General features: G+C 40.1%; 1 protein-coding gene across 1 annotated transcript; it reads left to right on the top strand.

The window, feature by feature from the left end:
* The first annotated feature begins 759 nt into the window (after positions 1–759).
* LOC149065944 (brachyurin-like) lies at positions 760–26,108 on the top strand. The gene is made up of 7 exons (XM_089253360.1): positions 760–877; positions 1,505–1,589; positions 1,733–1,830; positions 4,061–4,182; positions 8,812–9,098; positions 10,516–10,652; positions 25,811–26,108. The coding sequence occupies exons 1-7, from the start codon at positions 782–784 to the stop codon at positions 26,030–26,032; spliced, it is 1,047 nt and encodes a 348-aa protein (XP_089109486.1). The 5' UTR covers positions 760–781; the 3' UTR covers positions 26,033–26,108.
* The last annotated feature ends 113 nt before the right edge of the window (positions 26,109–26,221 follow it).

The raw sequence follows: 26,221 nt of genomic DNA, 5'->3' as shown, positions 1-26,221 counted from the left end.
CAGCTAGATCTCCTGACCTAGACCCTACAGAACACGTCTGAGACGCTCTTGGGAGGGCAATTGCATCTCTCCATCCCACTCCGAGAACCATCCCGGAACTGAAAACTGCGTTGCTGCAGGAGTGGGACCGATTGCCACAAGGACTCCTCAACTGCCTCGTGTCCAATGTGCAGTCACGCTGTGCGATCTGTCTGACTGTGAAAGGGGACCATACCCCATATGAGACTAATTTTCAGTTCGGTCTCGCAAAGTGTATTTTGATCCTGCAATGATGAGCTTTACTGACAAATGAGTTGAGAAAAAAACTCATAGTTTAAAAATTGATTGCAGATGGCATCACTACACAGAAACAAACTTCACGGAAGGTCTTTTTTTTTATACATACACCCACATACCAACATGTACCAATTCGTTAGAGGTTTCCGCAGAGGAATATGGACGAGGTGCATGTCTGGTTTAGTAGTAGTAGTAGTAGTGGTGGTGAATGTCGGTAAAATTTTGCGTAAACACTCTCCACTACCTTACCATCATTGATCGGCGCATGTGTGTGTATATCACTTAAACCAAATTCAATACATGAATAGGTAATTAAGGTTCCTGTCTGACAATTGCTATTTGTCTCCGAATGAATGGAGAAATATTCATCTTTCACAAAAAGGTTTCACAACAGGAATCGTTTTGACACGTGTTGAAAGTTTGCTACAAAAGAAAAAAAGAAGTTGTTATATATTGTGCTGCTGATCATTGATTCTTCAGAAGCTTTCATTTTTGTAATGAAACAATGAACGATATCATGGTACCGACATCAGTTCTGTTCAAGCTGGGAGCTCTATTTCAAGTCCTGGCGTGCTTTATGAGCGTATCTCGAGCCACGGATGTAAGTTTTCTTCCTCCTTTAAGAGTTTCTTCGTGTACTTAATTGAAAAGAGAAAATCAATAAAAAACTTAGATATGAGTATATGCAAATTAAAATAATGTGGAACTAGTGTTTCGAAGGTGAAACCATACCTGGACATTCTGAACAATTCGGTGTTATTCAGATCATGTTTGAACGCCGCAACGTTTCCTCACGAGTAAAAAATTTTACTACCCTCCCGAACTTAAAGCCCTGGACTATAACCCAATGAGCCCCCCACTGTATAGAATATCGTCTCCCCCCCCCCCCATGTCAGAAGCATGAATATGCAACGTCCTTGGGCGGGGAAAAAAAAGAACATGGCATGGGAAATATGACATTTGATTGCTTGCTCTACTCCTATGTTACTTTATAGGAGTTAGTTTCCTAAAATTTTTTGTAACACATGTTTCAATAGGGATACACATTCGCGTTACGGGCAAAACTTAGATAGCGAAATAAGGGATCCAACCGGATGATTAAAAACAAAAATTAAAGTGTAAAAATTTGCGCATTCGTGCTTCTAGCATAAGCTGGGGGGTGGGGGCGATATGTTTTTTTTCAAGCTGAATGTAATTAATGTCTCAGTGTGATCTCCTTTTCTTCTAGAGTATAAGAGATGCAAAGGTAACTGCACTGGGCTCATCCGTTGGAGAACCGATCCTTCCGAGGATTCAATACCCTGGAGATGATCGTATGAGTGTTTTTTTCTTCTTCTTCTATTACTTTGAAAACACAATGTACCCAATTGACTTCAACATCAAAGTTTTCGTTTCTGTCTCAGATAACCGTGTCTTTTTTCATTCATTTTATCGATTTATTTCGTTGTTTTTGCAGGACCGCCTTGCTTGTGTTCAACTGTATCGCCGACTCCCGAAACTCAAGTACGGCTCGTTGGGGGAACTGACGCTGCTCAAGGGATGTTCCCGTTCGCCGTAAGTTTCCGCTTGGTGCATTCCATTCGTTTCGTTCCACATTTTGCCGCTGTGGTGGTCGTAGTGATGGGATCGCATAACGAGATCCCGGGTTCTTACCCCCTCTGGTGCCACGGTGGTGGTCGGCTGGAGGTGGGTTTTCTGCGGTTTCCAACTTTGAGGAGTGATGGTGAGCCGATCTCCCTGTTAAAAAGTCTCGCCACAGAGAGCAACTGATTTAAAAATGCTGCAAATATTCAATCCAATCATTTCACTTCACTCACTTAACTTCTGAAATATAGATGGCCGCACTGAAACATCAAGCATGACACTAGATGCGCACTCAGACTGTTAAGTATACAAACACCAACACTTCCGGCACAACTCACTCGATAGTAGATTGTCCATGACAAGATAGACCTGAGTCTTCCTCGATTTGAAGAAGGAGGAAAGAAGAAGTCCCTTTTGACAATAATCACAAGTTCTACCAAATTGGAGATTGTTTGTTGCAGGGCGATTCACTGCATGATTAAAGCGTGACAAGATGAAGATAAAAGCAGTGACACAAACGGTAAAATGTAAAACTCATCATCGATATCTATGAGTGCTCTAAACCAAATATGGTCAATGCATGACCCCGCGGGTCAAATGCGGTACTCGGAGTCATCTGATGTGTTTCAAGATCTCAAACCTAATTACGCAAAAATGAAATAAGCGAAGGGACACGCAGCACAGTTCCACATTACTCAAGCGGACTGCGCAAAGATCTCATAAGTGACCTGCAGCATAGTTCCAGAGCACTTACGTGGCCCGCTTTGCACGTCCACATAACTAAAATTACCCGCTGAACAGTTCCAGATAACTTAAGTGACCGTCGGTGAAGTTGCACGTCACTTAAGTGGTCTGCGGCACATATCCCGATCGCTTAAGTCGCATTTCAGTGACCCGCGGCAAACTCAGCGATACGTACGAGGCTTTTTGATTTACACGATTTTTTGAATTGAGAAGTATTTTTTTATGGAAAATTGTGTATTTTTGTGTTTACGTAAACAGTCATATCTCAAAAAGTTTTCATAGCATTATAAAAAAAAAATTTTGTTTACTGAATAGAACGATGTCATAGCAATAATTTGTGATAAGAACATACTGAGAGATATAAGCAGTAGTTTTCAGAGTGTATAGGGGCCATTCAAGTATTACGTCAGCATCGATGACGGGGTGGGGGGATTTCGATTTGCTTACGGGGGATTACGATCGATTACGGGGATTTGGATAATGCTTACGTTATCAACCACCCTTTATGAAAATATGAAAAATCTTTAATGGCATCTTACTCGGTGAGCCAAAAACGAGAAAAGCCTTTCGATAGTTTGTGGGCATTTGAAGTAACATTTCCCCCCCCCCCCCTATATTGATAAGTGTCCTGCAGAGTCCCTTTAGTGATCTCTAAATTTTTGGTGGATCCAAGCGATCTGGAAATGTGTCCGGGCCGCTTAAGTGCTCTGGAACTGTGCCACGCATCACTCAAGTTAGCCGTAATTATATGCCGTGGATCACTTAAATTATCTGGGAATGTGCCGCGGGTGACTTGAGTGATGTAGAACCGCCCTGGGGGCCACTTAAGCACTCTAAAACTACGTCACATGTCACTTAAGGGATCTCTAAATGTGTCACGGATCGCTTAATCGTTATGGAACTGTGTACCGGGTCATTTAAGCGATCTGAAAATGCGCCACACGGGCCGCTTAAATTCTCCGGAGTTGTACCATGGGACACTTAAGCTATCTGTAAATGTGCCGGTTACTTCATTTTTACAAAATTAGGTTTAAGGAGGGCAGGGGCCTCATCAGATAACCCCCAGGGCCATATTTGGTCCGTGGGCCAAGGGCGTTTATGCGATTTATTATTATATGGCGCAGATGGTGGGTCGCAATGAATTTATGAAAGATAAATTTTGAGTTCACAGCCTGCAAATGGCATTGAAATTAACAGAAATTGATTATATCAACATATAAAGGTATTTTCTTCCGAAATTTCAATTAAAAAAAAAAAATTTGTATTAAAAAAATAAATTTTTGATCGTCGGGGGGGTGGGGGCGGCTCACTTCTGATCCCACCATTACCCGTTAGGATTCAGGGGGGGGGGCAAAGCTGATGACGAAATTTTGCTGACGGGGGTGGGGGGGTCAGAGTTTTGCTGACAAAAATTTATCGCTTTGAATTTAACTGCGCAAATTTATTTTCTCATTAGGTGTTCATACGGTTCATACCACCAGACGACGGAACACCGGATCATGACTTAAAAATTCACGTCTGCGGAGGGACATTGGTCACTGACAGGCACGTGGTGACAGCTGCCCATTGCTTCGACAAGTGAGTATGTAAATACCCCCCCCCCCCCACACAGGCGTTTTTAGCTGCAAATGCTGAAGATATCTCTGCACACATGGTCAGGCCGAATAAGTTTGAAAAAGGACGTGCAACGAACCCAGAGCGCAGCCAACTGTTTTCTCTGCGCCAACACCCCTCTGGCTAAATATTTTCAAGATGAGAGACGTTCTGAGAGATACTCGGAATATGGATTCATGCCCTAGTTTTTGTTAAGACAAGCTGTATCCCAGTATGGCTGGGAAACAGCTTGTATCTGACGACGAGCTGTATATTCTGGGCGACGCCATAAAAACATCCGCGTATGGCCATTACGCAATCGCCACTGGATAGAGACGGTGGTGCTCTAAATATATATATATATTTTTTTGTGTATACAGTCGAATACCGTTATAGCGAAAATCTCGTTTTAAGGAACATTTTTCTAACCCCCCCCCCCAAATAAGTTTACATAGGAATAATGGGATAACCTGGGATTCCTTTATAACGAAATTTCGTTATAACGAAGTGATTTCTCCGGTCTCTTGGAGTTCGTTATAACGGGATTCGACTGTATATATTTTTTTATTCCTGTAAATATTTTTTTTTGTATTTTAAGTGAATATATTTTTTTTTCTTTTCGTGAAAATATTTTTTAAATCTTTTTTCATGATTTCATTATAATATACAGTCAAACCTCCTTAATGAGTCACTCTTGGGAGAGCAAAAATATGACTTAGTAAACGGAGTGACTCGTTAAACGGAGTAAGCCATAGCCGTGCCAATTCCTGCCTGAGGACAATCGGGACTTCCAAAAAGGTGATTCGGTAAGCGGAGTGACGCGTTAACCGGTTGGCGTACTAACGAGGTTTGACTGTACTGTAAACAAAGCCGCGTAGCGAGGGAGGTGGGGGGGACTTGGGGGTCTGCCCCCCCTCCCCGAAATGTGACATAATGATTGAAAAAAGGGAAAAGATGGACAAATCTATTGTTCTATCACTTTGCCCCCCCGAACGAAATTTCTGGCAACGGGCCTGACTGTAAGTAAATGAAAACTTGATTCCCATGAAATGACTCTGTATTTGCTCCTTTGTTTTCTTTTTACAGTGGTAGAAAAATATCTAATCTGAAAACGTCATCAAAGGTGTGAACTTTAATTTTCTAGGGTGGGTGGAACCTTAGAAAAAGTTAAATTTAGGAAATGCGGCTGAAAAAACGATAACTTTTTATTTTAAAATAATTTAAGCCCTCTTTTTCGAAAACGATAATTTAAGAACGACCCCTCTTAGAATAACAACCTTAGAAAATGTGACATAAAAAAGTTCAATGACGATCCCTCATAGCGTTGGAAACTTGAAAAAACGTCATCTGATTAGTGCGAGCTTAATTTTCTAAGGTGCTTGGGGGGAAAATAGATGGTGTTGAGAAAACTTTTTAGGGGAATCACAAACACGGGGAGACGCCTGTATACAGAGGGTGACGTCATTGTTGAGACGGTGTGAAAACTTTCTAGGATGACACAAAAAAGTTTAATTTAGGAAAAGTCCCTCCCACCGTATTTGCTAAAAACGATAATTTAAGATACAAACGGTAATTTTGGGAAAGATCCCTGACGTCATCATAGCGTCATCTAGCGAGCTTTATGAGCAGCAGATCCGCAGCCACATTCAGCATCATCTAGCGGCGAAACCTCTTATCGTGTGACAGCAAGTTGACAGCACATAGTTTCCCAATCTTTTTTGTCCCATCGCCCCCTTCTTCAGAAATTTTTTTCTCCTAGCGCCCCCCAACGCAATCTAATTCCTATGATATACCCGTAGCTTCTACCGACCCCCAGGGGCGTTAACGCCCACGTTGGGAATCACTTTATTAGCCCGTTCACATGTGCAAATATTGCGGTAGCATTGGGAGTGTTGTTTCGTAAGGAAAGAAATCGAGAGCAGTCATTGGTGAAAATTCTTGCAGCTGGTTTTAAACCCGCTTTATCTATTTCCCATGTGAGCAGGGCTATTGTAAGTGCGCAGCTTATCCCAACTTATCCGTGTCACTGATTTTATCACGGAATCCTTTAATCATTATTATTTTGTTGCTGCTGCATTTTTCGATATAAGCAAAGCTTTTGATAAATGTGGTCATCCTACACTCTTAGCAAAAATGGTAGATACTGGCCTACCTGCACATTTCATTATATTCTTCTATAATTATCTTATTGGAAGAACTTATCAGGTGAAAATTGGTGATGAACTGTCTACAACAAAAGACATTAGAGCATCTGTCCCACAAGGAAGTGTTCTTGGTCCTCAGCTCTTTTTCTTTTATATATTAATACATTCCCTGCACCCAACGTTGGTTTATTGGCATTGTTTGCTGATGACGCGGTGGTCTTGCGTAATGCGAGAACGGCCAGTCGAGCTGTAAACAATCTTCAGGAAACTGTTGATGAGATCACAGATTGGTGTGAGGAAACTGACATTGTTCTTAATCAAGAAAAGTGTAAATTTGTTTGGTTTGCCAAACGTAGAAAAATTCCCCCGCTTCGCCGTTTGTATATTGACGATCATCCACAAAACAATGACCTTCACACCACATGTTAAATATGCTTGCAATAAAGTTAACAAAATTATGGGAGCTTTAAATAGAACTGCTTTCCCTCAAGCAAAACTCTCTCTCAAAAATAAAATTCTTCTCTTCTAGTCAATTCCCAGACCCACTCTCCTTGATGCTTCCCCAGCTTGGGCCCCTGCGACAAGAACAAACATCAGAATTCTTCAACGAATGCAAAACAAAATTCTAAGGAGATTCGTACGGGCCCCTTGGTTTATAAGAAATCACACTCAGAGATCTTTCACTTCCAAAAATCTTTGTTTATATCAAACAACTTAATAAAAATCAATTCGAATTAATGGATAATTCGGACTTTCAGCATATAAAAAATATTGTCAACTACATACAGTGAATCCCATTCACAGCGAACAAATGTTCGGAGGAAAATTTACAGAAGACCACGACAGATTTTCCATCTTCGATGGGAAAATTTACGTTAATCATTGGTTGTGTATATTTTGTGTGTAAATATTCTCATTTAATTCCCTATTCTTTTGTATCTTAGGCATCTATATAATCCATGCTATCATTCTTGGCACCTATATATTCACACCTGGACTTTATATAATTTTTTCACTTATTCTTGGCACCTATTTAATCTCATAATACTCGTATTTATATCAAAATATTGAAAAATTAAAAAAAAAAAAAATTCACCCTGAGTGACGACTGGTTACTTATGAACGCTATGCACATTGTGGCGTTGCCACAGTATTTCATACATCACTAGTGTGGACTTTCTTTGGAACTCGCAAAATTTACATGTTGACCCTTTACTGATTGTATTTGCAGCTGTCTTCATTTACAGCTCCCCCTGGATCTGTTGGTGTGTGGCGGCACTGACTAACATAATCTTCCCTTCTTCATAGGACTTCCTTGGCCCGTTTTTATTCCCGCTATCAGCCCCTTGGCGCTGCCGCTGTGGTGGTCGAGTGGTTATAGTGACGGACTCGCGATGCGAGGATCCGGGTTCGAACCCCACAGTGGTGGTCGGCTGAAGTTGGTTTTCTGTGGTTCCCAACTTCAAGGTGCGAATGCGAGCCGATCTCCCCGTTAAAAAGTCTCGCCACAGAGAGCAACAGGCCTACAACGTTACAAATATTCAATCATTACACTTCACTCACAATTTGAAGTATAGATGGCAGCACTGAAATATCATACACAACACTACCTACACACTCAGACTGTTAGGTGTACACACTCACTTTGTTCCAGACTCTGCCACGAAGCTGGGCTGGAAGAGATCTCGGCAACGGGATAAGTGCGGTGGCAGAGACCCTGGCGTTCATTCATTCAGCCCCTTGGCGCTGGGAATGGGAGAAAAATTTTGATGCTGGTCTGGTCTGGTAAGTGCGCAGCATCCATTGCTCTCGTGCGCAGCCCTATTGTGCATCAGTAGCCCTAAAATCCCCCTACTGACCTCTTTTGAAGGGATTCTTATCGGAAAGATTTAATATAGTAGTAGTATTACGTAGAAGATTTTCCAAAATTCTCAAAATTTATATAAAAAATTATGCGTAATAAAAATTTTCAATACATAAGAGATTCTATAAATGATTTCCCATCGAGAAGGAATGACAAGTGCAAGTAGAGAGACTTGAATTTCGACTGTAGAGCTGTGTTAAATATAAGACGGTGCTCATCTCTCGATGGCGTTCATCAAACTCTGCGCGTATCCATTGGGACACTCTGTCTGATCAGGGCGGCAACTAGGGGAGGGTGGGGGGGAAGCAGGCGGGTCTCGTGCCCCGTGCGCTGGACCAGAAGGGGGCGCAAATTTTATTCTCAAACCTCTCCTTCAGCATTACAAGGGGCGCTAAAATGCGCACTTGCCCCGGGTGACCAAACACCAGCGCGACCCAACCCGCACGGGTAAAAGGCTTATATCCCGGGAGGGACAGAGCCTGGGTCGTGTCTGGTGACCAAACATCTGGTTGCGGCCCTGTGTATGATATTCCTCTACTGAATATATTACATACTGTACCAACACATCAGTATATAAGATACTTAACTGAACAATTTATTTTCTAGTTTCGATAAAGGAGGTTACATCGATTTGCACATCTCCGCAGTGAATTTATGGGACAGAGTCCACCGGGTACCAAGTCGATCCACCAATTACCTTCTTCATCCACACTATGATCACGTCACGTACGAAAGCGACATCGCCGTGATCGAGCTCGAGCACCCAATCGACTTGGGATTCGATATATTCTATCAAATTCAAGTCACAGCGGCCATGATACCTTCCAAATCCTTTTCGGTTAAGGACGGAACCTTGCTCACTGCGATTGGCTGGGGTAAAGATCACGCTGATGGTACGAGTGTTTTTTCTTCAATGATTTCTATTTATTCGTCTGAAATGCATCCGTAAAGTACAGGGTGTCTCATAAATTCGCATCGGAGTATTTGAATGTGGTACGCGAAAAATTTATTTCCCTGAAGGGGGATTTTTTTCTTTTCTTTCTACACACACAGAAAAAAATAGCACGACTTTTTTTCGATAGAGGGCGCTGACTACAAGAAAGCAAATCACTTATAAGTATGCAAATCAGAGTTCTATAAAAGTGCAGGGAGTACGATTAACAGTTCATTTCTCAATTCTTCTGTTACTGCTATGGGGCCGTTCAAGTATTACGTAAGCAATTTTTTAGCCTTTTTTGACCCCCCCCCCTGTCAGCAAATGTAAGCAAAACGCTGACCCCCTCCCCCCCTTATCAGCAAAATTTCGTCATCAGCTCTGCCCCCTGAATCCTAACTCGTATTTTCATAAGGGGTGGTTGATGACGTAAGCATTATCCAAACCCCCTCCCCCCCGTCATCAAAAGTCAGAAAATCGGAACCCCCCCATCCCCATCGATGATGACGTTATACTTGAACGGCCCCTATTGTGATGTCGACATTGACGGATGAAGAACTATTGGTGGACTTGTTTTACCTTAACCACGAATCACCGGTTGAAGGTTTACGAACTTTTTGGACACAGAAGAGGTTGGAAAAGATTCAGGTCCAATTACTCCTAGTTTGTTTCCGTGCAGCGACCCTTTATCGACAAAAATTTCAGCTAAATTTATTTTCTGTATCAAAAAAAATTCCCCTTCGGGAAAATAACTTTTACGCTCACCGTATTCAAATATTCCTCCAATTTTTATGAATTTTCAAACTATGTACGAATTTAGGGGAACACCCTGTATACAAATGTGGTTTGGCAAGATTTAAAGGATAATGAGATACAGACTTTCTCATCGAAATATAAATTTTTGCCTAAAGTTTCATCAAACATTCTTTCGCCGAGGATTGATTTGTTGAAATGTTCTTTGACTGTTTTTCTTATTCCTTAAGGGCCGCATTCACCGTCATGTGGTTTAAACTATAGTCACAATTTTTGAATAAGTGATTAACATAGATTGGTTAAAAACCTGAATTTAACCAATCCTTGTCGATCTCTTATCAGAAAATTGTGACTATAGTTTAAACCAGTGTTTCTCAACCACCGGGCCGCGACTGACCTGCCGTTTCCTTTTCCCCCATTCATGCTCTGTTAATAACGTGTCTGACCGGGCCTTCCACTTACAAAAATAAATTAAACCGGGCCGCGGGCTTCCAAAGGTTGAGAACCACTGGTTTAAACCATGTCGATGAATACCGCCCTTAGCTATTCCTTCGGTTTCCTTTTCTTTTTTTTATTCTTATTTTCGACACTTGGCATTTATTAATTCACCATTTTTATCCCAGGTTTGGCAATGCATGATAATTTGCAATACGTTGACCTTCCGCTGGTTTCATTCGATGATTGCGAGAACATTGAACAAGGAATCCACTCGAGGAATCAGTTTTGCGCCGGAGGAAACCGATTCGAGGATACTTGCACTGTGAGTGTACTTCTTTTTCTTAACCGCACATGCACCTAATATAGATCATCTACGGAATTTCTAACGAATTGGTGCAAACCGGAATGTGTGTTCTGAGTTGGCAGAATTGTGTTTGTTTCGTGTTCTTGCTTATGAGACTATCTGTCTTCCATATTTTGAAGTGAAGATGGTAAATTCTTGAATTTTCATGTCATGTCAGTTCCGTGTTGCAGATCTGCATGCAATGTGAGTACGGTGATGACGGTTAAAATCGTATGTGCCAAAAAAAATTCACAGGAAAAAATGAAAATAATCTATTCATACATTGTGTAACTAAACTGATGGTCAGAACTGTAAGAATTAATAGTATTCACCGAAACAAACAAGTTTAACCGAACAATGTGGGGTCGTAAAGCAAGTAGTGAGCAGTGAGAGGGCACCCGAGTCGTCAAAATGGGGAACACCGTAAAGATGTATAATGAAGGATATATAATCTTTATTATCGAAAACTTTACGACAAATGTTTAAATGAGAGACCACCCACTGCAATACAGGTGTCACATCGATGAACGATAGCAGAAGAATGACGGGTTTTGCGACAGGCGACATTTCACCTACTAAAAAGAAAGTGCCTTCAGATGCTTGCTTTCCGACTGCACACGTAATGGTAGAAATTGTTAGTTTTGTTGAGTTCTGTTATTCCTAGCATTTATGACTATCAGTGTCTGTATGAATACCAACTCTGCGGAGGCAACGAAATGATAATTAGCCAACAAAGATGCCGCAAAAGAAGTACGTGAAATGATATTCAAAAATATTTCCATCCTCCCTAAAATCACCCACCACCCCCACCAAGACCTCCTATTTTTTTTTTTTTTTTTTTTTTTTGCATCATAAAAACATCATAGTGACCAGATGACCCATAATCTTCAGGGCAAGATGAACGATTGAAATGAGAACTTGGAGATGAACTAAAAATTGAAGTGAGAACTTGAAGATGACCGTAAACAGACATATTTCAAATACTAGAACGACTGCGACAACGATGTAACCGAGGCGATTGCCTTGCCTTCAAATGACGAATTACGCAAAAGTTTTGCGTACAGGTCGATTTATGAACGCCTTTTGAGAATTTTTTAAATTGAAATCATACCCATGTGACGGACGGTTGACGAGATAATGGTCCCATCAGCACTTACAAAACACGCTGTATGAAAACACCGTTTAGTGCTGCACCATTTAAGAAGCTAGTCGGCATACGTTATTCAATCCATAACGGTATTTCAATAGAACTTGACGCATTTATTGTATTGGTATGAATGCCTGCAGCTAAAAAATATTCGGAGGACCAGTCACGTCAATGAGTTTTTTAATTTTCCATGGTTTTAGCGCAAATTATCATTTGCTACTTTTTCTACTATTATAATAGGGGCTCGGTCGATTGCCCTCAGAATTGAAAGGTTTGAGTTATATATATATATATACACTAGCTGATACCCGGCGACGTTGCCCGCCCCGTAAAATATTTATAATATAGCTTATTAATTATTTCTTTTAATCAAAAAATTTCTGCATCAAGTAAGAAAAAATTACTTTTATTTTTAAATATTTTAATTAAAGACTTGAAGCAATCGCTTGTGGAAACACAATATTTTTTGTTTTCCCATCTGGTGTGTAGATGTACAAATTTTTGGGATTACCAACACGCGAACAGGCAACGAAAAGCTGTCCGTGAGAAATACAGGGCTCAAGTAGGTTGATACCTGCCACTGCTAACGACTGGCCTTGCACTTTGTTGATTGTCATGGCAAAAACTAAACGAATCGGGAACTGTAATCGCTTGAAAGTGAATGGCATTTCTTCAGTGATAATTGCGATGAGTGGAATGAAGACGTCTTCTCTCCTTTGGCACATCCAGTTAAAATCGTTGCTTCGATGATGCAATTGTGCAATTTCTTCACGCAGAGTATGTTGCCATTGCAGAGTCTCGGTGTCTCCAAATTTCTTAAAAGCATTATAGGTGCTCCGACTTTGAGGGTCAAGTTGTGCGGTAGCGCACCCGAAATATCCAAAGAGTTCAGAAATTCTGCAGGATACAGAACTGTCTGCTGTCTGTGACAGTGTCAACCAATTTATAAGATTTGGAGTCTCCTGGAATAATTTTTATTATTTTTTCGTTGATTTTTTTCACACTGACATTTTTCGGTGCCAGAATCGCTCTCTCACAAAGCCACTCATGGTTTCGGTGATTTTGTTGAATGTTTGGGAAAACTTTGTCTGCAAGTTCTTGAACTGAGTAACAACTGGCAAAATCCATTTGGGAACGTAATCAGTCCGGTGCGTCGGTCTACGAGAATTCTTCCATTGCCAAGTTTGATCAACTGATGTGAAAATGATCGCAGTGCTGAGTCATTTTGCAGTTGAACTCGCATGTTGGTGGATAATGATAATTTTTTAACTTCGTGCCAGAGTGTTGATGATTTGAGGCAAGCATTGAGTTCATCAGCTGGCGTTGAACGCGGAACTACAGGCAGAGTCTGACGAAAATCTCCAGCCAACAAAACAACCACTTCTCCCATGAGCCGCTGATTCCCTCGCAGATCTTTAAGTGACATGTTTACAGCTAGCAGGGCCCGTTTGTGGGACATTGTACACTCATCCCAAACTATGAGGCTGCACTCTTGCAACACTTTTGCTGAGCCTGTTCTCTTGGAAATGTTGCAAACTTGTTATGGTTCAAGTCCAGTGGTAATTTGAAGGCGGTATGTGCCGTCTGACCTCCTGACCTCCATTTAGTAGTGTTGCGGCTATGCCAGAAGAAGCCATCGCTACTGCAATTTTCTTTTGTTGTCTCACCTTTGGCAAAAGTAAATTGATAAGGAACGTTTTGCCAGTGCCACCGGGAGCATCGAGAAAATAGATGCCACCATTTCCATCGTTAATCGTTTGCCGAATTTGATTGTAGGCTTGTCTTTGGTCGAAAGTTAAAAGTGGTTCTTTCGCTGCAATATATGACTGCAATTCATTAACATCGTAATTTCTCCCCCACATAATTTCATGAGTGAGATTGCTGGTGTTAGTCCTTTGCGGTGAAAGAAGGAAAGAGCACTGTCTGAGGCTGTTCCAGCCATTGACAAACAAAGGTCTTCTAAATGGATGAGAGCTTGATTGTACATGTCTTGTCTCACAGTACTTGCTATAAAGAAAGAACACAGATCCCGGGTAATACAGATTAAGGAATTGATCGGATGATTTGGTATTTCAAGTTCTGCGTAAGATACAGTGAAACATCGATATACACTCATGTCCATAAATTAAGGATAATTCAGAATCACACGGAAATCGAAATCTAAAGTAAAAATTTCACCTGTAGAATTATCACACACATCTGCAAGAATGATATGCAAATTTCAGGAAGCCACCAGATGATGCCGATAGTACGTCACAATGACGAGAGTGTAAGAGGGGGGTATATAAGGAATGGTGGCAAAGAAGTGAAATTGTTCACGAGAGTTCTGTAAGGAGGTATTTGGCAGTAACTGCCAAAAGAAGCAGACGGAGCACAGCATCCGACCTGTGTCGTCAGCTATCTGCAGCCACGGGTACCACAGTTTCAAGGCAAACCGTGTACAGACGTTTGGGAGATATTGGTCTATATGCTCGCAGGCCTGTCAGCTGTGTTCCGCTCACGGCAACTCACTGTCGGCAGCGATTAGCCTGGAGTAGAGAACATGCAATGTGGACATCGTCACAGTGGGCTTGTGTGATGTTTTCCGACGAGTCCAGGTTTAGCTTGCAGTCTGATTCACGTCGGACTTTCATATGGAGAACGCCAGGTACCCGTTACCACCAAGACAATATCATTGAACGACACCGTTACGGTGGTGCAGCATTGCTCGTTTGGGGTGGAATTATACTGGGTTCCAGAACAGATCTGCATGTTCAAACCGGAACCATGAAAGCCCAAATATATCGGGACATCATTCTGGAACAACATGTACGTTTGTTTAGGGGTGCCATGGGCGCAGAATTTGTGTTTATGGATGACAACGCCCGTCCTCACCGAGCAAACATCGTAAACGAATGCCTTGAATCTGAGGATATAACCCGTATGGAATGGCCAGCATTCTCACCTGACTTGAATCCGATAGAGCATGTGTGGGACATGCTTGGCCGACGAGTTGCAGCCCGTCAACCACCTCCTACATGTGTACCGGAACTTCGGAGAGCATTGCTTGCTGAGTGATCTTCCCCAAGATCAGATCGATAATTTGATACTCAGCATGCCTAGGCGTTGTACGGACTGTATTTCATCGCATAGGAGACATACAATATATTAACCATCATACCAACCATGTAATAGTAAGTTTTTGTAAAGGAGATATTTTTTACAATTGCTCCAGGGAGCAAAAATCGTAGTTTTTATGAATGGTATCATACATACACCATCGTTTTTGTTCTTTATCTTTTGTTTAATAAATGGGCTTTATGAATAAGTAACGTTTGTTTTGTTTCTGAACGTTTATTTGGCGGAGCTGGCATTATCCTTAATTTATGGACGTGAGTGTACATAACGATACCGAACCAAGAAAAAACATCTTTGTAGAGGAATTGTCGTTATATATTGACAATCAAAATTATCATCACGTGTCTTCAAATTCATGCTGCTGTTGGCAACTTTTCTTAATTGGCGTTTTCGGTATCACAATAAATCGATCGTCGTCGTCCCCCCAACCACACCACACATTCTCCCGATTTCTTATATTTATATTTTCCGAATGTCCACTTCAGTTCTTGCAATTTCCGGTCTGCTCAGGCTGATTCCTCCTTGTGCTCTGGAGCCTTATACCATACTGTTACATCAAGGTTTTTGGAACAGATGCAGTATGGTCCGCCACGACTTTGGCGACTTTTTTCTCGCGATAAGTCGCCAAGACCGTCATAATGCTTCTCTGGGTTGCCGTATTTTTTAACACTTTTCCGGTTTCGTTGGGTGATACTAGATGGCGCTAGCTTCAACAAACAGGATTTTTCTTTTGTTCACCGCGTTTTTTCAAAAATTCTAAGCAGCCGTTGTTCCATTTCCAGCGCGTCTCTCTCATTATTATTCCTCCCTTCTGTAGCTCTAGTTATTTGGATTATTATCTACTGCTCAGGTTGTATCATACCATTTTATTATTTCGTTGTATTTATTAGTTATTCATCCATTGCCATGCCTTCTGTTTTATCGGTTTATTATTTAAAATGAACCTACAGAATTTTTCATGCCCGGACCCGTTTACTTAAAGAAAAGGGTCCGGGTTTTAATTTTAATGCATAAATATTTATTTATTCAACATGCCCGGATCCGTTTATTTAAAAAAAAGGGTCCGGGTTTTAGTTTTAATGCATAGAATATTTATTTATTTATTCAACATGCCCGGATCCGTTTATTTAAAAAAAAGGGTCCGGGTTTTAGTTTTAATGCATGGAATATTTATGCCCGGAATTCCTTATGCCCCGATCTTTTTATTATTAAAAAAATGGGCCAGGTGTAATTTTTTTTTAACTGATATTTTTTTATATTTTTATGCTTGGTGGTTTCTATTATGTTTTGCACGCTAATGGTTTTTTTTTCGGCGTCCGTAGTGTCTGACGGCCTTGGCGACTCTTCGTCGGGCCATCAGACATGTGTGGCGCCAAATAATCGCCAAGTGGCGGACCATACGACAGCTGTTCCAAATTGGAAAATTTAATCCTGATGAACCTTGTCAGTTTTGCAATCAACTAAATAGCCACATCGATCTTTATCACCTGCATTAAGGAATGCACATTCTGTGCCTTTCAAAGGCATACTCATATTTTTAAACACCTTCGCCATACCCACATTCCTGATCAAACTTTTATCTAATTTTTAGCAACCCCTCTCCTTCTATGTGTCTGCATTTCCTCCGATTTATCGAGGACATATCAAAAATTGTATTTTCCTTGCAACAGCAGTTTTGTGTGTGTGTGACGCCCCCTTTTCCCCAATTTCTGCCCATGCACCCAGGTAACATTATTTTTCTAATTTTGTATTTATCCATCAATCTACTTATTTGGATTCGAGACTATATTACGCATGTACAGTATATTCTTTGTGTTCAAACTTTATGCATTTGTTTCTGTTTTATTTGTGTATCTCCAATAATTTAATTACAAATATTCGTACTTGCCATCCACTTGTATATTGATTGTTGCACGATTGTGCAAATCCTTGAAACTGCAATTTTACGTGGAAAACACGCTGCAAAACAAAGTACTAAAATATATAATTAAAATTACTTTAAATCACATTTAAATTATCTAAAATTAGACTGCAACGTAGTACGTAAAATATATATATATTTTATTTTGTTGAATGTGAATAATTATGATTATTGACAAAAGCTCTTATATGTCACGAATAACGCCGCATAAGCAAAAAATAGCACGATAGATGGCAGTACAAAACAATAAGTAGTAGTATTCATTCAATCCCTTTCTTGCGGATTCTTCGATTCACTAACTAACCGAGACATTTTACAGTCTTAAGTAATTTCAGATTGAACTTGATACTTGATGGCACCGTTTTCGACTGAACCGACTCGTTTCTTTTCCCGCCCCCTTTAGTTTCGGCTGTTATTGCAGAATTTTTTATATTAAATGGGTGGATATGCAGTGGAACTTCGAGCTTAATTCGTTCCGCCAACGTGCTCGTTATACGAATCACTCGTTCTTCGAATCAAACTTCCCCTTAAGAAATAACTCGGATAATTCGTTCCACAATTATTCATTCACATAAAAGTGACTAGTAAAAATGGCTTCTTTCAATAAGACAGCAAAATAATAATATAATAAATAGTATAATAAAATATATATGATTCAATAACGCCATAAATAAACATGCAAAACGATAATGTTCACAAATTAACTTACTCTAAACGACGAGAGAAAGGACGAATTGTGTTGCGGACGACTTTTAGGGGGGACCCATTTTTTTTCCACAAACTTAATTCTCTTTGTCCGAACTTTGAAAAAGAACGTATCTAATGAAACTTGCTTTTGCTTCCTTTTTAAGGATTTCTCAAAAATTGGGAATTTGCATTTTTCTTAGATAGATTCATTTCTCGCACACTGCTACAGCTTTATTTGATCGGTTCTGTTCTGCAGAATTCCGCGCATTTTACACATCTCTCTCATCTTATTTAGAGTGGGGCACTTTTCTCTTCCTCAGAAAAGGTACCCCCTCCATAATACAGTCGAATCCCGTTTTAACGAATACCATTATAGCAAAAATCTCGTTTTAACGAACACTTTTCTAATCCCTCAAATAAGTTTACATGGGAACAAAGCAAACAACCTGAAATTCCTTTATAACGAAATTTCGTTATAACGAAGTGATTTCTCCGGTCTCTTGGAGTTCGTTCTAACGGGATTCGGCTGTATCTTGCTGTTGAAGGCAATAGAGGTCCATCAGTTTGTCTTCAATCAACTCCTGGCAAATCAGAATTTATATAAAAACAAGAAAAGTGCTCATACCGGTGCTTACAATCTGGTTTCGTATCGCAATCAGCCAAACCCGTACACGGGTGTTTTCTTTTTTTTTGAGTAAGGCACGATGACTGGAGACTGTAGAGGATAATATTACCCACAATTCCACAGTGCGCGTGTGGACGAAAGCGGAAAAACCATCAGCTCAGTTGTGATAACGTGACTATAAGTGAACAAAGCGCAAAATTTTTTGTTCGTAATTCGAATCGTCGCTCGTTAATCGAATCAAAATTTTTGTTCGTTATGTGAATTGCTCGTTAACCGAACCTCCACTGTAAAACTATTTCTGTCATCAACCACTTTGACTGATGGGCTTTTTCATTTTTCTTGCACAGATATAATGCCAGGTATTTTTCTCTTTCCATTGTGTTCATTTGTCTATGACTAGGAGCACCAGACAATTACAGAAAATCATATTTATTTAATTTAAAAATCGAAATATTTTGATTCACTTATTAGTTGTTTCCAGAAATTAATATTTTTTTTCCGAATGCTCTTATCTGAATTGTTTTTGCATGGAATATAAATAATCTAGTTTTTAGATAGAGTATGTACCTGAGCTATGTTATGTAATTAGATTACTGGTTATCATTATTACTAGATTTATGTGTCTATGTAATGAGGCTTTTCGAATAGACGTCATAATCATCATCAGCATCACTCCTGAGGGACATACACTCGATGATCACCACAGAGATCAATGTTAAAATTGCCGATTTTAGCGTAGAAATGCGGAAATTTAGTGAGGGGGGGGAGGCGTATTTGGTTTTCGAAATATTGAGCTCGCTTAGAAATACGAATCCCAGAAAATTAAATACAAAATAATGAGTCACACCCACTTTTGAGGTGGATATTCATGCAGTAACATTAATATTTCAAATTTTTATTTCTATCTTCTCAAGCGGGAAAATGAGAATTAATGTCTCCGTATTGTCTTATATTATCCAATTGCATCAATACATATAGTTTAGGATGTTTTTAAATTAATTATTGCCCCCATATAAATTACGTCGAAGAACCGCAGCTTTAATCAAGCATTTTTCGAAGGAAAATCAGTAGATCCTTGATAACTTGAAATTAAAAAAAAATTCTAGCTCCCAATTTTCTAGCTCCCATTAAAAAGAAGAAGAAAATAATTCATTTCTATGTTTCTTTAATTTAGATTTGTTTCTTTCATAAATCGCAAAGGAAGTCACCCTATTGGTTGGTTACCTAGTATGTCCCTCAGAAAAAAAGGAAATATCACGTGATCCCATCTGCTGTCACTAGTACGCAGTATACATACATACATAACCATAGATCGGGCATGCAGGGTGGGTTGCTTTTTGTTTCCTACACCTAACCGCGAGACGAGTGCGTACTTTCACGAGTGGTAAGAATTTGGGGTCCCCAATACTGCTATATAATAGCAGTTCATACAACTCCATCTAGTGTCGTCATCTGCAGGCGAATTTCGCATGCGGCAATAGCGTTTGTGCAGATTTAGTGAAATTTTTACTTTTCGTTAAAAGTTAGCACCCGGCAAAAGTTACGATGCCCGTTTTACGCTTGGGCAACTCATTTTCGGGAAGAGAGTCTGCCGCAGGGAAGTCAGGCAAGTGGTTAATCACCTTCGTCAAGGGAGCACAATTTTTTTGAAAAGGCAGGTCAGATATATGCTGTATCTCAGTCACTTGCGGGGCCAAAAACTTATACATAAAAAGTGACCATTTGAAACGTATTTTACGGGATATGGCCGTAATTCTGACTGTCGTAACTTTTTTTTTTATGAAATGTCCCGATTTTTCCGCCGTTTTCAACAAGGCTTAGTTGGCTTTTTGAAATCAAGAACTGAGATTATTTTCGTGACCTATAAATTATATTGTATAATTACTCTGATATATATATATATTTTCAGTGAAACTTCCCTAGGCGGCCACCCCCCCCCCCCTCTTTGCGGCCAATTTTCCTCGGAACGGACAACAGGCTCCATAGACATAATACAAAAACCACCCATTTTCCGCCCGCGACCGCCTCTATACGCGATCAGCGGCCAACCTGTCCGCGGCCACTTCCTTGTAAATAAGAATTTAAAAAAGCATGTATTTGTAAGTTTTTTTCCTTAATACAGCATTCAGAGCTGGTAGTTCCTTCTGTATAACCTTACAATCTTTATACATCAACATTAATACCTTTTCGGATCAATCGGACTTTCTGTTCATGTATGACACTATCATACATTAACAACATTTGTAAATGGGATGACAAAGGCTAATGTATACGGTTGCTGCTAGCTGGTGAGACAGTTTCAAAATTAGCTCAATGGTTGACAGGGTAAACCAGACAAATATTGTTTATGGTCTTTACTGAATAGGTAAAGGATGTGGAAATTTCGGCTTTGAGGATACTTTCTTCAGAGATTCAGTAGAACAACAGTGAGGGAGCAAAAGAAATGTGATTAAAGAGCATATACAGTACTTGCTATAATGAAAGAACTGATCCCGGGTAATACAGGTTAAGGAATTGATCGGATGATCTGGTATTTCAAGTTCTACGTAAGATACAGTGAAACATCGATATACATAACGATATACCGAACCAAGAAAAAACATCTTTGTAGAGGAATTGTCGTTATGCACCGACAATCAAAATTATAATCACGTGTCATCAAATTCATGCTGCTGTTGGCAACATTTCTAAATTGGCGTTTTCGGTATCACCAAAAGATGCGTTTTTGAGTATTTATTCGCTGCAAAATACTTTAACTGATTAGCTGGTAAAAGATATTCAGCTAGAAGTGTATTGCTCCTGTGTAAAGGAGTTCATTGCAATAGCGTGTTTGCAATAGTTTATAGGAGTGTATCGCACAAAAAGTAGCAATAATACCGAACACTCGGTGATTAGGTGATGTTTGACACCGATATTATTATTATTAGATGTCCGCGGACGAACTGAATTCTGACATGAGTTGAAAAAAATATACTGAAGGATATTTCAAGCGAAAAATCAGTTTTTTTAGGGGTTTTTCAAACCTCTTCATAAATCTGGAACTGACCCACTTTTCTCTCAAAACTTCAGACCTATCAGCTTACTCAGTAACATTTCTAAAGTCTTTGAACGTATCTATATTTCACGTCTTGACGCTTTCCTGTCCTTCAACGGCATTCTTCGAAGTGAGCAGCACGGATTCAGGCGGGGGCATTCTTGCGTTACTCAGCTGCACAGAGTTACCGAGTTCGTGATGACTGCGTTCAACTACAAGGAACATGTCTGTGCTCTCTGTCTGGATATATGTAAGGCCTTCGACAAAACGAATCACACGACCTTATTATCCAAACTAATTGACCTGGGTTTGCCTGACTATTTCATCATCTTTTTAAACAGTTACCTTTCCAATCGAAGATTCCAAGTCAAAAATGGCAACTGTCTCTCAACTGTTAGACCAATAAGAGCGTCTGTCCCGCAGGGTTCTTGTTTGGGACCACTGCTCTTTGCGTTATACATCAATGACTTCCCAGCTCCTCAGCGCGGAATGCTTGGTCTATTTGCTGACGATGCCATCCTGTTGACCAATCACAAAAAAGGGAAAAAATGTATTGAAAATTTACAAGAATCAACTGAAGACGTTGAGGACTGGTGCCGGGACAACGATATAAAGTTGAATCATCAAAAATGTCAATATATTCTCTTCACAAGACGGTACAAGTTTCCAAGAACTCCCATATACATCGGCAATACGGTGTTGACAAGAAAACTCCAAGTCAAGTATCTAGGTTGTATACTAGATAAGTCGCTCTCATTTTCTCCTCAGGTGATGTACGTAAGAAATAAGGCCTCACAAGCAGTTGGGATGCTATCCAGAATCACATTCCCACAGGCCAGGCTAACATTGAGGAATAAAGTAATTCTTTTTAAAACTATTATTCGTCCTATTCTGACATATGCTGCCCCAGTGTGGGCTCATGCCAGTCTTGCAAATATGAAACGTTTACAGACACAGCAGAACATCATCCTTCGTCAGTTTACCAGAGCCCCCTGGTATGTGAGAGGAAAAAACATCCGTAAAGATCTTGACTTACCACTAATCTTGGACTATATCAAGGAGCTTGCCAATGCTCATTTTGACAGGCTACGATCTTCTGAACACCCGCATCTTAGAGAAATTGTCTATTATGACCCTAGAATACCCACAGTACACTCTAGGCCAATGGACTTGCTGAGCGTGGATTGGGTGACGAATTGATGTAATTTGCAGAACATTTTCATGATTTTGATTTTTTTTTTTTTCAAATTAATTTATCAATCTAATATCAGTTTTGTTTGATATTGCGGATGCTGTGATCGCAATTCAGAGGCATTTATAAGTTTTTTTTGTTTTTTTTTCGCAATTAATAATTTTTCTCATTTATTCATAATTTGCGCTTGCATAAAATGGTGCATTGGGTTCGTGTCGTGTTGAAACTGATGTTATTACAATACAGAGATGGTATGTGTCATGTCTTCATTATAACTTTTTCTTTGACGTTCTTGATTATGGTTATATGACTGATGAGGGTTCAACAGTACCTCAAACATCTCTGGTTAGTGTCTCTCGATTATGTAAATATTTATAATGTTGGGGTTTTTGGGTAGCATATCATCAGCTACTTCCCTTAAGACATTTCCCCCCTTGTTCTTCGATTGTGTTGTGTTTTATCTCGATGAGCATTCATTTCGCGAAGATTTGTAAACAATACTCTCCTGGCTTATTCATTCTCTACACACACACGCATACACTACATACCTTACACACATGCACAAACTTGTCTTTTTCCTTCTCATACCACCCCTGGTGATCTGTAAGTCGCCAGACAGCCTGCAAAGGCTGGGCAGCGACGGAAACGTTCAATTCTGGTCTGGTCTGGTAGGGGTTTTTCAAAATCCTCCTAAAAATATTTTCATAAAGGCGTAAGTATCGAGAGAAGTTTAACATTACAGAGACTACAGGCAACTAATATAGGTAACTATAGAAACAACCGAAGTAAAAAACGGTTTGCAGGGTTAGCATTACTAAGAGGTCACGGGATAATTTTAAGACAGGAGAAAAAAAGCCGATAGGTGGCGCTGACGTACACAAGTCAAAAGTGTCTGCGGACTTTTTTCCCACCCTGCATACATTGTGTCCCATCAAGACTGCCCGAATTCTGCACAGCAAGATTCCTCGCTTGGAATACATAAAAATGCCCAAAGAACTGTACATGTACGACCCATAGTTTTCGAGAAAAATGCGAAAGTAAAGAAAGAAAAATGATCGTATGACGTCATATCCGGTGCAAAAAAAAAACAACAAACACTTTCCACGGCGCGTGCATGCATGTCTCTATATGCGCGATGGATTTTTGGACATCTTCCTATGTAAAAATATGCAAATGCCGATATAGGGTGTGGTGGTGGTGGTTCATGTTTCCAATAAAGTTTTTTTTTCCCTGCACCGGATATGACGTCATGCTTTTCTTTCGCATTTTTCTTGAAAAAACTATGGGCCGTACAAGTACAATTCCCTGGACATTTTTCTTGTATTCCAAGCGAGGAATCTTGCTGTACAGATTTTGGGCAGTCGTGATGGGACACCCTGTATATTATATACATGGTGATACGACCCCTATTTTGCGACGAATTTCCATTTTTTGACCGTCCCGACTTTTTTATAGAATGTCCTGTTCCATTATTTTCAACATAGCTTATTTGAAGCTTTGAAATCACGAATTACGATCATTTCCAGAGGTTACATTATTAGAGGTTATATTTATGAATCTAATTATTATAGTCATATAAATTTAGCCGCTATGGTGGTCGAGTGGTCATAGCGACGGACTCGCATCGCGGGAATCCGAGTTCGAACCCCACCATCGTCATAGTGGTGACCGGCTGAAGTTTGTTTCTTTTGATTCCCAACTTCGAGGCGCGAATGCGAGCCGATCTCCCCGTTAAAAAGTCTCGATACAGAGAGCAACAGGCCTACACAAAAGTACAATTATTCAATCATTACAGTTCACGCATAGGGGGTCATTCAAGTATTACGTCAGCATCGGGGAGGGGGGTTTCGGATTTGCTGACTTCTAATGAAAAGAGGGGGATTTGAAGGTTGCTTACGTCATCAACCACCCCTTTTTGAAGATATGAAATATTCTAAGCTGCTGACGAAATTTAGCTGGGGCGGGGGTCAGTGTTTTGCTGACTTTTGCTGACAAGGGGGGGGGGGAATCAAAAATGGCTGAAAATCTGCTTACGTAATACTTGAATGGCCCCTAGTTAGAAAAATTGATGGCAGGTAGAAGCATTACACACACAAGAAGCATGACAGAGAAACTTCGCGTCAGGTTCGTTTTACACTCGCATTCCAACATGTACCAATTCATTAGAAATTCCGCAAAGGAATATGGACGAGGTGCACGTGTGATTCAGTGGTGGTCATATAAATATATTCATTTCAAGTGTATTTGTCAAACATATATATATATACACATATATATATATATATATATATACATATATATATACACACACACACACACATGTTGGTGAATTACTTGCTTTTGTCAATTCTTTTTGGCCTTAGTCGCCAACTTTACCTGCTTTTGAGAATTTTTTATGGATCTAGTTGACACAAATTTACTTGCATTTAAAATTTTTTATCTGCAATTGGCAATTTTACTTACATTTAACAATGTTTAGCTGAAATTGGCAACTTCGCTTGCATTTGACAATTTTTTGTTGACTTAAGGTGAACTCTCAATGATTCTGATTTCTCGTATTTTTATGAAGGAAATACGATCAGCATATATATTTTGATCGTGCTTCGTATGTGCATTGGTACCTTTCAACCGGAACACCTCTCGCGGGCCGGATGGATCGTCTTTTTTGGCCGCATCTGGCCAGCACCTCCTAGAGATAGAAGGCCCCCCTCAGTGTTTGCCATAAACGTCATTCAGACTACCTAGCAAGTTTGCCACATTTTGAAACACAGCATCCTATTTCGTTTCTTCTTATTTTGGCGTAGAATCTTCCTGATTGGCTCACAAATACTTCATAGAGATTGGATGTGGGGCATAGAAATCCCCAATTCTGAGCCCGATCATTTCTTTTTCTCACAACGATGATACTGGCACGAACAGGGAATTCTTTTCCTTGAATATTCTGAGGGAAAATGGACTACTTACTGACGTCACAAGCAGACTGCAGAGGCCTTCTATCTCCAGGAGGTGCTGATCTGGCCCGCGTGATAGAGGTTGTGCACCCCTGCTGTGGAAAATTGCAGAAATTTAATAAAAATGCATCCTGATGTAAGGAAGTGGAGAGAATGGTCCAGAAGGGTCTTCCGTATTAGAAAAAAAAAATCAAGCCGGACTTTCGTTATAGCGACCCAACGTTATTTCCAAAATTCCTTTGCAATGACCAGTAGGACGAATCTCAAAAGTTTTCGTACAACGACTATACTATATGCCTTCTCTTCGGAATACATCGGCATTTACTGTGCAATTAATCATGAGCGAATAATTAATTAGCGATATAGTTAATTGCTCTGTGCAATTGTTTCAAAGTGACTTTGAATTCGCATGTTATTTATTGTCCGCACAAACGAAATAAGAAAATATTGCATTTATTTTCAGGGCGATTCAGGAGGCGGCTTATTTTTACCTGCACATCATAACTCGAGTCACATTCTCATGGGTATTACTTCGTACCGAATCGATTACACTTGTGGAACAAAATCACCATCAGCGTACGTTAACGTGTCGCAAGTTGCGGATTGGATCCACGAGAACACCGTAAGCGCCACTTGTGCGCCTTGCATAGTCGATGTAAACGACATTCCCGATGTAGATGTCTGATGGAGCGCTCCATCGACTGTCGGAGACCATCTGCCGGACGCAAAATCAAACTGGCAATAAAATATTTTTCCTGATAGCGTTGGATGTTTCTCGTAATATGTCTCACAATTAACGTAACAAAAATGATCATTTCGATGACGTCATCAAGATGGCAGCTCACGAGGGTTGTTTGATAAGTTAAAGTAAATC

Source organism: Pholcus phalangioides, unplaced genomic scaffold (genome assembly GCF_987345545.1).
Source record: "Pholcus phalangioides strain wild (caught in Gottingen) unplaced genomic scaffold, Ppha-v1.0 ptg000037l_1, whole genome shotgun sequence".
NCBI lineage: Eukaryota > Metazoa > Arthropoda > Arachnida > Araneae > Pholcidae > Pholcus > Pholcus phalangioides.
This window is presented reverse-complemented; position numbering and strand designations above follow the sequence as displayed.